The sequence below is a fragment of the Sciurus vulgaris genome (assembly GCF_902686455.1).
Source record: "Sciurus vulgaris genome assembly, chromosome: 17".
Lineage (NCBI taxonomy): Eukaryota > Metazoa > Chordata > Mammalia > Rodentia > Sciuridae > Sciurus > Sciurus vulgaris.
Window position 1 is genome coordinate 33395874 of NC_136478.1, and position 16095 is coordinate 33411968.

At 58.9% G+C, this 16095-nt stretch overlaps 1 protein-coding gene and 1 pseudogene across 2 annotated transcripts in view; one reads left to right on the plus strand and one right to left on the minus strand.

The window, feature by feature from the left end:
* The window catches only part of LOC306647773 (NADH dehydrogenase [ubiquinone] 1 alpha subcomplex subunit 1-like), a 442780-nt pseudogene that overhangs the window by 40564 nt on the left and 386121 nt on the right, over nt 1–16095 (plus strand). The gene's annotated exons all lie outside the window — the stretch shown is intronic.
* The window catches only part of NKD1 (NKD inhibitor of WNT signaling pathway 1), an 80959-nt gene continuing 65358 nt past the window's right edge, over nt 495–16095 (minus strand). The window contains exons 5-10 of the mRNA XM_079117293.1: nt 12238–12350; nt 8907–9002; nt 5372–5519; nt 4833–4917; nt 2742–2869; nt 495–2018 (exon numbers count right to left, since the gene is read on the minus strand). Coding sequence (XP_078973419.1) covers nt 1429–2018; nt 2742–2869; nt 4833–4917; nt 5372–5519; nt 8907–9002; nt 12238–12350 — 1160 coding nt within the window. The 3' untranslated portion in view covers nt 495–1428. The remainder of the gene's footprint in view (nt 2019–2741; nt 2870–4832; nt 4918–5371; nt 5520–8906; nt 9003–12237; nt 12351–16095) is intronic.

The window sequence follows — 16095 nt, forward strand, 5'->3', positions numbered from 1 at the left end:
TCAGTCACTGGTGGCTCAACAGAATATGGAGCAGGAAAGTGGGTCAGGATTTTCACTCCCCTGGAAGGTTCCTGCATCCCTCCAGTGAGGGTCATGTCTCCTTCAGGTATTCCCTCAGCCCCCAACTTTGTCCTCACTTTGTCAAAACCCCTTCATTAGCCTCTCCTCAAATGACCCAATTTGAGTAAGTGATGATTTGGGTAGGGACCCTGACTGGCTGACATGGTCCTCTTCCTCATCTTCCCAGATCCTGGCCAGACAAAACTTTTCTCTGCAGAAGACAGTGCCCCAGGGTCCCAACTCTGGCCACTGTCCCTATTCCCCTCGAAGCTTCACTATCCCGGCAGGTCTCTCCAAAACCTAAAGACCCCAAATCTTGAGAAAGGACCTCCAATGAGAGGCAAGTGGCTCTTTGCTCCCCACAGGAGGTGCACAGGGTCACATCTGGTCTCAGGAAGCATCCGGAGAAGTAGACCAGATTCCTGCACACCAGCAAAGGTACCTGAGAGTGGCTTTATAGAAAGGTACATAGACACAGAGAGGCGGCGTCTCCCTAGAGAGACAGAAGCTGTCAGAGGACCACACAGGTGCGCACATATTCGCTGATGGTGGGACACCAGGTCTCCACAACCAACACGACACAACTGTTCCCTCTTGGAAAACCATGCTTGTTTATGTGGTTGGTACTCTTTAGCGGTTTCCAAAATGAGAAGACTGGTTTCAGGGACAGTCCTTAAATACGTGTCTATCTTTCAAAAGAAGAGAGGAGAAACGGGGAAGGAGGAGAAGTGGAGTCTCATGTTGTGCCTGGCAGAAGAGATGGGGCTGGTCTGGAGTGAGGGCGTGATCCCACTGGAAAGGTGTGAAAGAACACTCCAGAAAGGAGAGCTAAGGTTTCTAGGTTGGGACATAAAAACACAACAGTAAGGAGGTCGCGTGTCTGCAGTCCGCTGAAATCCCTTGTAGCACGTCACAATCAGTTAAGGGCAAAATCGAGTCAGAAGAATACTAAGAGGTAGCAGCTGTTTGTCTTCTCAGAGATTCTGAGGGTCTCTGAAGCTGGACCAGGGAAGGGCGTTCTCCTGGGAGAGAGATTGGGGTGGGGCCGAGTTTTGGCTCCCGTGGCGCTGGGAAGGGTGTGGGCCGATCCTCAGGGACACTGCAGCTCGGGAGCCCCGAGGGAGCCTCCACCTGCAGACCCCTTCGAAACCCAAAGTCCTTTCTTGGGTGTCAGGCAGTCCCACAACATATAAATAAAAATTTAGTTCTGTGTTTCCATATATCTTCTACATGAAGGCTAGCTAAATATTAGTGGAGTAACAATAATTATTAATAACAATAGTCATCATAATAACAATAATTAATAGAATAATGCCTTGGGGGTGTGGGGCAGGGGTCCTTCATGTGGTGGGAGGGCCTGGGAGGGCTCTAGGTCTGGTAGAAGTGGTGGTAATGGTGGTGATGTTCGTGGTGGTGATGGTGTTCGTGTCTCTGGACCGCCTGCCCGGCCGGGCTCTCATACACCACCACGGCGGGCAGCTCCCTCATGTGCTCCCGCCCCAGGACGGCACCGCCTGCGGCCAGTGGCGCCTGCAGGCCCCGGCAGCCTGGCTGGCTCTCCTTGGCTCGGTGCTTGTGCTTCTTGTGCCCGAGGGGTGCCAGGGTGGGGAGGAGGGCTGGACTGGTGGCCAGGTGGGCAGAGGGGGACACCACAGGGACCGCAGGTGCCAGAGGGGGCTTGCTCCTTGCTCCTCTGGCCATGTGGCCCACACCCACACTCTTGCCCTGGGCCTTGGGGGACCTCACAAAGTGCTTGCTCCCATCCTGGGCGCCCCGGAGCCGCTGCTGGAGCTCTGAGACCTTGGCGAATGGGGTGTCAAGGAAGTGGAAGGAGCCCGGGTCCGCGCCTTGGGGCTTCCGGTGTGGGGCGTGGACGGCTTCTGGCTCATGGGAGCGAGATCGAGTAGGGTTGGAGGTGCGGGGGGGCAGTTCTGACTTCTGGACCACAGATGGGGAGCCTAGAAACCAATCCAACAGACACTTAATGAGCACCGACAGTGTGCACGGGCCACCCCAGCAGATATCACCCGGCCCTCAGTCCACCGAGCGTGGTGAATGCCAGCTCTTCCTTATCAGAGCTTCGGACCCCAATGCCCCTCGTTGCCTGGAAGGGAAACTCTGAGAGGTGGAACTTCCTATCTGCTAAGTAGGAAGAACTGGTTCTGCCATGGGTCTTCAAAAATAATAATCCTTCTCTGAAAGAGAGCTGGCAGGGAGAGACGGTGACGAAGACAAGATGATAAGGTTGGTGGGGCAGGAGAGAATTCCAAGCCTATTACCTGAGGACACCTGTAGAGGACAGGAGAAGGGCAGAGGAAGCTGGAGGAGTAAGAGAGAGGGGAACAGATGTGTCAGGCTGGCAGGCAGTGGGCTTTCCCAAGGGAGACCGTCATGAGAGGCTGGAGGGGCCACCTTGGCCGCAGGGCTGGGGTGGGCCATGATGCAGCAGGGAGCTATTGGTTTTTATTACCTCCTAAGCCCTCAGATACTATTTGGTTTTATTCCACTTTGTGCATGTATTACTTTAATTTTGACAAAGTTTTTAATGTCACCTCCTCCCAAGAGAGTTTTTGATCTGTCCAGTAAAAGCCACTTCTCCCCCCAAGCCCGGAGGAAGAGTGACCACCACAGACATGGTGCGTCCCGCCTGTCCAGCCCGCCCCCAGGCTGGCGTCCCTTACCAGGCCCAAACTGGGACGTGTAGTTCTCTATCCCTGCGAGGTCTAGGTAGTGGTTTCTCCTCTCGATGTTCTCATCCACGCAGTGGTGGTAGCAACCCGGCTGCTCCAGGCGGCTGTCGCCCTGGAACCTACAGCAAGAAAGGCCGGTGAGTGATCAAGCACTGGTCACCAGGTGGGGGCACCCCACAGGCAGCCACAAAGCCACAGGACAAACACTGGACCCTTGGATCATTCCCTTCTGGGTCTTGGAATGAGGGAAGGGGGAGGAGCAGACATCTTTGCAATCAGTGTCTGCACTGCCACTCTGCCCACAGAGACACAGCCCACGGCCCAGTCTCCCTGGGGTTGCTGGGAAGCGTGGAGAGGACTGCAGGCTCAAAGCAAAGGTGAAGAGTCAAACTTTAAGGAGACTGTGTGTTGTGGGTATATGTGTGCACAATTGCATATATGTGCTCTGAGTGAGCATGTGTGCATATCATGTGCTGATGAGCATGTGCACGTGTGTGTATATTTGCATATTTGTGTGTATGTGAGCACGTGTGTGCACCAGTGTGTGTGGGGATGTGTGTGACCATGGATGGTGTGGTTTGCGTCTGCATGTGTCAATGTGTACATATGTGTATGTATCTGCATCTGTGTTTGAAAGTGTGATGTGTGGGCTTTTGTCTCTGTGTCAGGGAGGGGTGGGTGTGTGGGTTTGTGTATATTTATGTGTGTTAGTGCATTCTGTGTGCTTGTGTGTGTGTGCACATTAGTATGCAAGTATATGTGTGGATGTGTGTGCATGTCATACAGGTGTGTGGTGTGTGTCAATGTGGTGTGTATATTTACATGCATGTACATCTGTGTGTGTATGCTATGAATGCATGTGTGCTTCTTTGTGTAAATGTGTGCCTGTGTATTTCTCTGTGTGAGTGAGCTTGTGTGTGTTTGGTGTGCAGGTATGAATGCACATGTGTGCATGTGTGATGTACAAGGGTGATAGTATGTTCACAACTATGTGATTGTGTGTGCATGTGATTATAGTATGTATGTGCTTTGCCATGTCTTTGTGTGTGTGTGTGTGTATGTATGCATGTATATATGGGGAGTTATCTGTGTGAAAAAATATGAATGCCATTGTACATGTGTGCGTGTGTGTGTTTTCACCAGTGTGTGTATGTACACATGTGCTTGTATTTGTGTGCATGGCCATGTGCACAAGTGTGTTCTGTCAGCGTGCACAGGAGTGGTAACAGTTGTGTGTGGGTGGATGTGAGCATGTGTGCACATCAGTGTGCGTCTACAACTGTGCACATTGTGAGTGTGCATGTCTGAGTGTGTGAGAGTGTGTAAGTGTGCTGTCACAGACCTCCTTCCTCCCCTGCAGGACGCTGGGCCACCTGCTCCTCCTCCTGGTTCCACTGTGGTCTGCCCACCTCCTAGAGGCCAGCGCCATCCCCATCTCCAGCCGGCCTGGATACCTCTGGCCCCAGCCTCTGCCCGCCATGCCGGGCTCTGCTCCAGTCCCTCCTGTGAGGACTGCCCCCGCCTAGGTGCTTCTGTGATGTCCGCCAGCAGGTGTGACTATGGGTGCACCTGCTGCACTGCTGTCACTCAATGTCGTCTTTAAACAGTCTCTCCCATTCCCTTTGCAGGTGCAGAAGTGACAGGGGGTGACACAACTGCAGCCTTGCAAGCCGTTACCCACAATTTTGAAACCCAAAGTCTGAAAATAAGTGTCCCAGGCCACCCCAGGGAGGGAGATGTGTTTGGGCCTTTGTCTTACTGCGTGAGCAGGCACACATCCCCCAGCAGAGCCACCACCACCAGGTGGACCCCCAGGACGCTGCCCAAACCCCGCCTGCAGTGCAGGCATACCCTGCAAGGCTGCTTCCAAACCGCGCAGTGTTTTGCATCAAGGAGTATGCGCCCACAGCTCTTTATTTCTCAAATCCTAAGAGTTGATTTGCGAAGCTGTGTGTGTGAAATCGCTGGCCCCCTGAAGAGAGCCCAGGCTAGAGGCTCTGGCCCGGAATCGTCCAGGTGCAGCTGGTGCTCAACAGGCATTCAGGAGCACCAGGCTACTGTGGGTGCCCATGCCTGCCATACCTGAGGGGCGCACGCTGCTTCTTCTCCCAGCTTCGCAGATCCTCGGTGGGCTTCGTCTCTGCTCTGGGTCTTGTGCTCTGCAGGTCTGAGTCCCCCCAGCAGCACAAGAAGCATCTGATGAGAGGCTTGCTCCTGGCCCTGCCCAGGGCTGCCTGGCCCTGCCGGGAGCTGCCTGGCATGCAGCCCTTGAAAACCGCCCATAGCAGCTTTGCCACCACTCTGTGGAAGGGTCCCCAAGCTGACGCTAAATACAGGGGTCTCACAGCTACTTGTCCCACTTACCACCCCCTGGGACTCCCTAGCAGGCCTTCCCCGCCCCTCCCTAAGCTCCCTTGCTCACTGCTTGCCAGGCCCACGCCACCTCCGCACCTGGGCCAGTGCAGGGCCTTCCATGGGGAACCCCTCCTCCTCTTCCCGACCCCAGTCCTAGCCCTTCAAGGACCCACAGCTGCCTGCGGGAGCCCCTGGGGAGCCCCTGGAAGCCCTGCCCTCTCCCAGGCAAGCTCTGTCCCCATGAGACGTGGTCGGGGAGCCCTCACCGGCTTGACTGAGGAGGGCACTCTTCTTGCTCTGGCTCCCGTCGGGGGCCACCGTGAGCTTCACCCGCAGTGTCTTGCTGGATGCTGGGGAGTGGTTGACGGAGGAATCGACCACCTCGTAGATGGTGTGCAGCAGGCTGGTGATATCCTGCAGGGAGGAAGCAAGTGCCCGCCCAGGGTCAGCCACAGCGCACACTCAAGGGCCTGCTTGGTGCTTAGTGCTGGACCCCGGGCTGCCCAGAGCAGAGACAGAGGCAGAAACAGGTGAAGGGTGGATTTGGAGGTCCTAGAAAGCAGAAGCCAAGCAGCAGCGTGAATGAAGGGAGAAAGAGGTACAAAGAAAAATTCAGAGGGTGGTTAGGGCCCTGAGCAACTGGGCTCAGTGGCACTGGGGCGCTCTGAGGGACCATGTGTTATCTGTGCCAGGCAGCCTCACCTAGATGGCGGGAGGGTTTACAAACCACCCCCAGCCCTCCCACTGCCTGTGGAAAGGTACCCCAAGGATGTCATGCCCCTGTGCTTTTAGCCTATCCTGCAAGGGCTGAGCTAGCTAGCTCCCAGCACCAGGGGATGCTCTCCAGCTGTGCACTGTCCACAGAGCATCAGGTGAACCTAGAGGTGGACCCAGGGAATATGCAGCTGGGCATCGGCAGCATCTGGTCTAATGAGCACCTTCTGAGCAAAAAAATGGAAAAGCAGATATGTCCCTGCTGCACCCTCCTTCATATGCTGACCACCCCAGGCTGGCTGGCGTTGGCCTAAGGAGGCAATTAAAGTTCAATGGGGTCACGGAGATGGGCCCGAATCCTACAGGGCTGGTCCCCTTATAAGAAGAGGAGACGTCAGAGCTTGCTTGCTCTCTCCATCCTGAGAGGAGGTAGCAGGAGGGAGCCCAGGAAGAGCCCTCGCCATGAACCAAATCGGCTGGAGTCTCCAGCTTAGACTTCCAGCCATCAGAAATCCAAGAAGATAAACTCCTGTTGTCAAAGCCACCCAGTCTGTGGCCCTTTGTGTGGCAGCTGAGCTGCCTAAGACAGTCCCTAAAAGACATTCTGCAAGAGCCTGACCAAAACTCATCTCTCTGGGCCTCAGTGACCCCTAAACCGTAACAGGGGTCTCCAACTGCACTCCGCGTCTCAGAGACTCTGACCTGGTGGAGGGATCCCCAGTTCCCCAGGCTAGGCCTCCCTTGGTTCTGGGAATCTGCTAGGGTCCTTTGTGGTGTAGCTTCCTGCTTTAAATGACATTAGAAACTTCTGGAAAAGATATTTCCTTTCTACCCACCAGTTCCACAGATAGTTTCTGCTCATAAGTTCCGACGGATTCCACCCTCCCTTTCCTGCCTTCGGCTGCGGGGGCGGAGGAGCCCCTGTGCTGCACACCGGGTGTATGGTGGGGGGCCTGAGTGGGGGTTTACCTGGGAGCTAGTCCCACCCACAGGAAGGCTGTCACTCTGCTCAGCTGACTTGCCCTTTGATTCTGTGGGCCGAGTCCTCTCAGAGAAGCCAGAAATCCAGAATCTTCTGTTAAATCTTCAGAATCATTGATATGGACAACTCAGTTTAGCTCTTAACTAAATCCTCGAAGGGACCAGTCAGCCCATGTGGGGTCAGATTGAAGCCCTGGGGACTGCCAGCGAGCACCTCACTCCAGCTCCTGTGGCTCTCCTGGCTGTTTCAGCAGGACCCGTGGGGACTCTTCTCCCTCCCTTTCCTTCCTTGAGCTTCTCTGTGCAGCCACCTACTCTCTTGCCATCTTAGGAAGACCCTGGAAGAAGCGTCACCAGAAATGTGATGTAACAGGTCCACCCGGAGCATCTCCTAAGCACCGTACACCAGAGAAGGCCTGAGGCCCTGCCTTGCGACCTCAGTGGGTCCTGCTGATCCAGGGTCAAGAATAAACATGCTTTGGCAATTCCACCTTGAAAAGTGACCCACCAAGGGCACCGGGCCAGGCGTGCAGGAATAGGCGCTGCTGTGGGTTAGACCTTGATGCTCTGCAAAAGTTCACATGGTAAAGGTCTGGTCCCCAGGACCAAGGTGGGGCCTGACTGGCGGTCTTAGGTTATCGGGCATGTCTCCTCAAAGGGAACTGTGGCTCCGGCAGCAAGTCCTTTCTCTTTATTCACTTTCTGGTCATGAGGTGGGCAGTTCTGCCCATCAGGATGTGCTGCCTCACCACAGGCCCAAAACCCACAGGCCAACCAAACACGGCCTAGAACCTCCAAAGCTACGGACCAAAATAAGCCTTTCCTCTTGATAAGTTGACGATCTCTGTTACCCGTTACAGCGACAGACAGCTAAGGCTGCTGCCCACAAATACTGACCGCACAAACAAACGCCTGAGAAGCAAACGCCTGCCTGGCCGGAGAGGAGAAGGAAGAGCACAGCTTCAGTGCCCCTCCGGAGACACCCGAGCCCCCACATGCCGGATGGAGGTAGGTGAGGAGCCCAGCGTGCTGATCCAGAGCATGGGAAGCAAGGCGATGATACCAAGCCACCCGCAGCTCCCTGCAGCACCGAGAATCAAATCCAGTTGCCTTCCAGGGCCTCTGAAGCTGGGGGGTGGGGGGGTCTGGCCCTGCCGGCTCCTGGCCCCAGTGTCTCCTGAGAAGCAGCCACGCTACCAGTCTCCTTCGGCTCCTCCAGCTCCTCCAAGCCCTGCACTCTCGGCCTCCCCTCCCTGGCTCTGCAGTCTGTGGCTGCTCAGCACCCACGCCAGGTCTCCTCCAGGAAGCCCTCCCTGCACCCTGCGGTCTGCACCCCACCCTCCTGCTATGTCCTCCATGGACACAGCAGCTGAAGTTCTCCTAAGAGCGTTTGCTGCTCTCACGGGACTGTCAGAGCCAAGAGGTGAGGAGCTGCGTCCCCCCATGCCCACCGTGACCCAGAGCTGCTGCAGAGCAGACGCAGAGAGCAAGGCGAGAGGGACTCTGAGGCAGGGAGCTGGCAGGAGGGCTCCGACAGGGAGGGGCGGCCTGCACAGGGGCAGGATGAGGGAGACCATGCTGCAGCAAGGCTGTGACCAGAGGTGGGCCCGGCTCTCAGCAGGCTGCTCATCCCTGTGCCACCGCCGGCAGGAGGAGCTGCGTGGCCTTGGGTGCCCGCCCTGCCCAAGCTCCTGAACCGAAGAGCTGGGCAGAGGAAGTGGCCTGGGGTGGCCAGGCCCTACCCCTGGAGCTCTGGGACAGTAGAGAAGACAGCAAGGCAAGGCTCTGTTGGGACCCGGGTCCTTCTCTAGACACTGGGCCCCTCACCTCTCCCCAGCAGGAGCCTGGCCCAGGCTAAGTGCAGGGGACCCAGCTGCCCTTTCCTGTCACCTCTCCACACTTCCCTGCAGCACCAGGGGGGCTGCCACGTTTCCCGGCACCTTCTGGCAGCATGGCTCCTCACCCCAACCCCCAGCTGCTGCCGGTTAACTCTCTCTCAGGAGCAGGACTGACGTGGGTGGGGGAGTCAGCAGAGGCGGGTGTTGGGCCAGGTCCCCAGGCCCAAGGGCCTGGCAAGCAGCCAGGAGACCCAACGGGTGCACTCACCTCGCGGGTGACCTTGCCGTTGTTGTCAAAGTCATATAGAGTGAAGGTCCACTCCTGCCGGCTGTCCTCCTCCACAGACACATCACACTGTAGCTCCTGGACACAAACAGATGGGTGGGGCTGGTCACCTACCAGAAGGAACACTGGCCAAAGAGTGGCGGGTGCCTGGGTCCAGAGGCCAGGCCATGGGGCAGCTGCCTGGCCTCCCCAGACTCTGAGGGAAAGAGAGGCACAATGGCCAACATGTGGCCCACCAGGTAGAGGGTCACGGGGCACCAGCAGTCTCTGGGTCCTCAAAGGCAAGGGAGACACCAGCTCAGAGGAGGCTTCCTGGCCTCAGGGAGGCTGAATGTGGACCAAGGGCAGAAGCCTCTGGAAGTCAACTAGGAACAGGGGCTTGGCAAGTCAGGCAGGACCCCAGGACAGGCCACCCGAACAGCAAGGCAGCAGAGAATGGCCAGGGAGAGCTGAAGTTCCAGGGTCCACCAAGTCCAGCCCTGGCTCTCCAAAGCTGTGCGTGCTGGAGCCCACTGTTTTCAGGTACCTCCGTTTCCCTCGAATAAGCCATGGGAAAGGACAGCAGCTGTCCATCACACTGGCGAGAAGGCAGATGCTTCCCCACAGCTGCGGCACAGTCCACCCTCCCACCTTGGGCCACCTGCTTCTCCTGCTGACACAGCCCCCAGGTTCCCAGAGGCACCTGGACGAGGGCGGGACAGGAGCCAGGGGACAAGCACCCACCTCCTTACCCCTCCAAGGACACATCCAAGCACATTCCATACGGCTCCTCGGGGGTACCCACAGGGACAGTCCCGGCTGCCAGGGTGGGTGCCCCATGTGCCCCCCACCCTTTATTAGCTCTCTCCCCCTGCTCCCTAGTACTTTCCCTGGGATCCTCCCAGTACGCCGTCCCTCCCACGTCTTCCTCTAAGGACCACGCTGCAGGAGCCGAATAGGGAGCAAGGTTCACAGTCCACGTGCCCAGCACTGTCCGGCACACAGAAGAACCCAAGTAACGGTAGCTGTCATTTTTACGATCATGATTAATCCAACAACAATTTCATTATTATTCCTCACAGCAACTCGCAGCCTCCACGTCTGACTCCAGGGAACTGAGCTGGGAAGTGGTGAGCTCCCTCACCGAGGCCTGGCAGAGGCCAGCTGGGGACTGCAGGGACAGTTTTCCAAGGAGGGCCACTTGGGGAAAGAGGTTCTAGAAAAGGCCTTCAAGAGTTGTCGGATTCCATCCACCCGCAGACAGGTGTTCCCCGACGGCTGCCTCACTGCACCTGTCTGTCCTCTGCCACACGCAGACCTGGCTCACCTGGCAGGACGACAGGCTTGGCCCCCAGAGCGGGGATCTGGCCGGCGTGTGCTGAGTGTGGTCTCACTGCCCAGCCTCTACGGCTGGAAGCCGTTCCCTCCAGCAGTTCTCTGGCGGCCCACACTGAGTTCTGGGTCAGCCTTTCCTGCGTGACACCCGCCCAGGCCTGCTCTGCGCTCCAAGGAAGGATTCGCTGCATCATGACCACACGCCTTCACGAACGCACACCCACACACACCACCTACCCGTACCTCCCCAACGCCTTCATCCATGTCTACACCCCTGCCTGCCCCCCCACACCCCTGCACACGTGTCTACACCCACTCTCCACATACACACCAATCACCCCACACACCTACACACACACCTACACACATACCTAGCACACGGAGCATTCACCTATTTCCAAGACAGCAGCTTGCGTCTGGCCCTCCGAAGGTGAGTGTGGTCACTGGCCCCACCTCTGCGGTGCGTGGGACCCCTCGGCCCCACCTGACCCACCTGGACTGTTCAGGTGAGCTCTTCATGGACCACACAAGGCTCAGTCCCAAGTAGTCAGCTGCCCCCTCCAGAGAGAGCACACTGGGGCTTCCGGGCAAGCCGGATGCCTGGGACTGGACCTTCCTCCTGCTGCTGGGCTTGGCCCTCAGCTTTGCCAGGCACTCAGAAGACCCTGTGGGGACCCAGGTGGGCTCAGGACAGAGTCGAGCTCCAGGGAGAAGCGGGCAGCCATAGCCTCTCAAGTAGACACTGCCTGGACCCCCCTGCTGCCCCCAGGCCCCTCCATCCCTGGGCAAGACGTGGTGCAGCCTGATTCCCACACACCATGCTGGTGCTGTCCAGCCCCGCGCTCCTGCTGTCCCCTGTGCCTGAAGGGCCCTCCTGTCCAAGGGCTCCCGGGCACCCTCCCTAAACCCTACTCCTTCATGCAGAGGGTCAGCTCCAATGCCACCTGCCCAACCTCTGCCCATGCACTGCTCCTGCCCCAGGCACCACAGTCTGAGATGGCAAAAGCATCCCTCTCTATCCCACCCCACCTCTGCCTGCACTCGGTGACCACCTACCCTCCCAGACCCCATCTTATCACTGACTGGGTGGCCTCTGGGTCTGGGTCACTCATCTGTCACCCTGACCACACTGCTCACTCTGTAAAGGCAAAATCCATGTCCAGGTCACTGCTGGAACCCTGGCCACCAGCAGGTGCCCCATCAGCACTAGTAGGGGAAAGAGGGACGTGCCGGCTGTGATGGACACCCTCTTCAGCACCAGGTGCAGGAACCAGAAATGCCCACGGCCTCCCTCCATGCCAAGACCACGGCCATCCCCCTGCCCAGGTGGCGCAAGGGAAGCTGAGATGTTAAAGGACTTGCCCCAAAGTCACAGCTACTCTGCTGACTCCAATCTACCTGCTGTGGTCTTGGGATGGACAGCAGAGGGAAGGAGGGAGGAGAGGGAGGGCGCAGAGACACAGGAGAGCTCCGCATGGCAGCTGGGTCCCCGCTCTCGGCCCCTGGCCCAGCGCTTGGTGTGGAGGAACCTCAGGGACTCCTGGGGTCAGGGCCAGATGCAGGTCTCACAGAACCCAAGTTCTAGGACGCCGCAGTCCTTTGTGTTGGCCACACAGGGAAACTGAGGCCCAGTCACCCAGGCTACCTGAGAGCCCCAACCTCTACAGATCAGCCTCCAGGGCTGTAAGGGAAGGGCCAAGGAATCAGGCCCAGAGGTGGCAGCAGCGCCAGGGGTCAGAGCCTGTCCCCCTCACTCGCAGGTCCTCCCCATGATGCTCCGGCCACTGCCCATGTGGCAAGGCCAGGGATGGGCAGCACAGAGTCCCCGGGGCCTGTGTTGAGCCCAGGACACCCTGATGCAGCAGCTGGAATCTCACGGAGGTGGCAGGTGAGGGCCCCTCTCATCTGACGGACTCTGCTTCCCTCCTGGGACCTCGGCAGCAGGCGGGGAAAGCCCGGCTTGTCTCCCCAGGGCTCAGCCCCAGGGACGGACACTCACTTCAAATTTCAGCTGCTTCTTGGAGCCCGGGCAAGATTCGCTCACTCTCTCCACCCTCTTCTCATCTGCGCCACCTGGGTCTGGGCCGTCGGTCTTCTCGGGCGGCAGGGCCACTGCAGAGAGGCAAGGGAGAAGGCGTAAGGGGGTGTCCACAGGTGGGGCTGCCATGACTTTGTCCCCTGGGGCTGGAGCAGAGCACATCCTCGCCAGGGTGCCTGGCCATTTCCTGCCCTGCCCATTGGCTAGAATCTACAGCCCTCTACTCTCCGGCCCTGGGAAGCCCCTCCGAGGTTCATCCACAACAGCCACTCAGGTGTGGCTCTGGGCCCCTTGGATCCCCACTCTCTGCCCTGCTCAGCAGCCCAGGTGAGCAGCCTGTGACTTCAGTGCTCGGCAGGGACATGCCAGGCAGGGCAGACTTGGGCCGCAGAGCAGGTGGAGAAGGGCACAGAGGAGCTCTTGGAGCAGAAGGGAGCACAGAGACTGGCCATTTTTCTGCAGTCTCGCTGTCTTCTGTGCTGACATTCTGGCCTCTCAAAGATGCCACCTGCCTGGACCCAGCCTAGGGCACATTAGTGTAGACAGGAGGAGTGACAGAAACAGCTCGACCACTTGATTGACAAAGGCACGTGCGCCCAGCACGCTCACAACAACGGTCTCCCAGGGGCTTGCTCGCCCTGCGCTTTGGTTACACTTCTGCTCACCCAGGTCCACGCCAGAGGGCACAGTTCTTTGTGTGTTCTTTCAGGAGCAGCGGGAAGATGACCCACGGGCACCTCTTCCCTGGGAACACCCCCGAGAGGTGCCAGAAGGGCAGCTCAGGGCAGTGCCATTGCCCTGGACCTAGGAGCCAGGCTACAAGTTCCCATCCACTCTTCAAATGTCCGTTCAGAGCTCCCTGGCCCTCCTGCCTCCCTGGTCTCTGCCTGACGGGGGACAGGCTGGATTTGCAGGGACTTCCTTTGCCCCACAGGCCCACAGCCCCTTCCTCCTTAGATGCCCTCTGCTGACTGGGGCAGCGACCTCCTGGTCCTGATTCCTGTGTAAGCCAACTGAGTGTGGTTCCCACTCAAGGGATCGTCCCTGGTCATCCTGACCTGGGTGGCCAGACTGCCGGGGGCCCTGAGAGGAGCTGAGGCGCCCCAACCAGTCAAAAAGACACAGCCGGCTTCCCTGGGGCGACAGGAGCCCGCAGCAGCGAGGTGCCGGGCCAGGAACCCAGGCGGGGACGCTGCTGCTCCGCCGCTCACACACCAGCTTTGCGCATGTCACCCGGGAGGCAGGGGACGTGGAGCCGGGCTCTTCTCGGCTCCTGCCCTGCGGTGGGGGCTCTCCCCAGTTCTCTGCAGTGCCCTCCCCACCACGCCCCGGGCCGCGACGCACACAGAAGAGGCAGTGGCCTCCGCGCTGACCCAGCGCCCACTGTCTCCCAGCTGGGTCCCCACGGGGCCCTGTGAGGCAGCCCCTCCCGTGAGCTCCGCTCTCCACGGGGGCGACTGAGATGACAGAAGTGACAGAGCTAGGACCCAGACCCCAGCAGGTTGCCCCACGGCGCCTTCGGCGGCTTCCCCCTGGAGACTCCCCACCGCTGGGCTTCGCCCACTGCACTGGGACCACTCGGTCTCTGCCTGGGGTCAGACCCTCCCAGCACTGACCCTGAGAGGGTCCTGAGCCTCCTCTGGAGGCCGCTCTCCCCAGCCATAAAGCACGCACGCCAATGGCTCCTTCCCGAGGGCTCCGGCGTGGATTCAATGAGTCGTGACCGGAGCGGCCGGAAGACCAGGCCCAGCACACGGGTCCCCGGCCGGAGAAGCAACGGTCAGGGGAAGGCAGGCCCCGCCCTGGGGTCTTCTGGGAATCAGGATGGCACATGGAATAGACCCAACAGCGGTGGGAGCCGGAGGGGCGGGCGCTGGAGCTGGAGGTAAGGACGCGTCAGGCTCCCGATGCGGACAGGGTGGGGACAGGAAGGCCACGGCAGCATCCATCCCAGCTGCCCTCCCCAGCTGCCCAGCAGCCCCTTCCTTGCCTCCCCCAACTCCAGCACAGAATGCCCCCATCCCTCGGTCCCCGACAGCAAGGCGACAGTTCCTTAAGGCCACTGGGAGCAGCAGCCAGGGTCAGGGTGCTGGGTACTGGGTACTGGGTACTGACCCAGCTCCTTGGCTGTTGGCTGCACAAACCATAAAGCAGCCAGGGCCTGAGACGGAGGCTGGGGCAGGTCGCTGACACCGCAGACCACACACAAAGCCCTGACCCCTGCTCCTCCAAAGCAGACCCCTCCATGGCCAGGCACCCCACTCCCGGGGCCCCCACGCCCCAGGAGGCTAGGTGGGTGACAGGCCAGGGACCCAGGGACAGTCAAGCCTCCAGCCTGGACCACCTGACTCCTCCACACCAAATCTACCTGGTGCCCTGCTGGGCCACAGCCACCACACCACAGGTCCAGGCAGGGCATGAGGCACGGTCTCTTCCACCAGGCCACCAAGCAGGGAGCACTGCTGTCACTGCTGGGTCAGGGAGCTGGGCACTCCCCACTCCTCCCTGGAAGCTGCCAGCATCTCCAGGGGGTGCAGATGGGCCAGGCAGGAGTATCCATCAGAGGGCAGGTTGGGGTTCCTGTTATCCTGGCTCTGCCACCGGCTGGCCTGGGCAGCCTTGGACAGGCACTTGACGTCTCTGGACCTCAGTCCCTTTCTGTAAAACGGAGACACGGGCATCTCCCTCAGCGCTGATGGGAGAGGGCGATGAGGAACCTGCTTACTGGATATAGTGGCTGGCATACAGCAAGTGCTTAATAGATGCTGGCTTTGCAAAGGATGTAGCTGAGCCATGGTCCCAGTCGACAGCCCAGATCCAAAAGATGCCTCTTGTTTCAAAATTGCCCCACCAAAAATCCCATGGCGATAAGGTGGCCCGAGACAGCCTCTATCCCTGCTCCCTGGGGGAAGAGAAGAAAGAAAAGCAACGCCCAGGTCCATCTTCAAAGGCGCTGCTTGGCCCCCAAGGTCCTGGCCGGAGATGCCAGCCAGCCAGGCTTATCGAAACCCAACTCAAGTTCAAAGGGACGTTATCAGAAAAGCACCTTCAGGTTCAAAGTGGCCTTTCCTGTTCCTCTTGATAAGAAACCTCCATCCTTGTCTCTTCTCTGGGGCACCCACCCGGCCACGCCCAGGAGAGCCCGTCTCCCCTCAGGTCCTCCCGTCCCCTCCCTTTCTCCTCACCCAATGGGGAAGCGCTCCTCTCCACCCTCACATGCTTCCCAGAGACCAGCCTGGCTGGACTGCTCTCTCTGCCCCTGCAAGTCCCTCATCCCTTCCCAGCACAGAAAACCCCACAGCCAGGGGTTCAGCCAGCCTGCCAGGTCCTCCCCACCAGGGACCAGCACAGATGGGCAGTAGCCCTGTGATCCATCCTGCCCTGGGGGGGTTAGGGGTCAGGGAAGGACAACCAGCACCCTCTCTCCCCACTGAAAAGGGACTTTTCACCTTTTGCTGTCTCCTACCCAAGAGGAGATGGCAGAGAACCCATCAAACGCCACACAGACCCCACCGCCAGAGGCGGGACTGAGACTCGGGCCCTGAGGATGATCCTCAGATGAGTCCTCTGAAGCCCCCTGGCACCCTGTGCAGAGCAGAGCCCCCTCCCGCCGCAGGCTCCAGGGCAGAAGAGGGCTCATTGCAGGTGTGGTCATGCCAGCCAGGACACAAGGACGGCATTTGTTGAGTGGTCTCTGGCATCTGAGCCTCATCCATTCTCTGCCTCTGCTTCCTGTTTAGTCCACCCATTTGGTTTCTTAGGTGATCTTCCAGGAGTATCATTACAGGGACTCCAACTGCAAAAGTCCAAATAACGGCA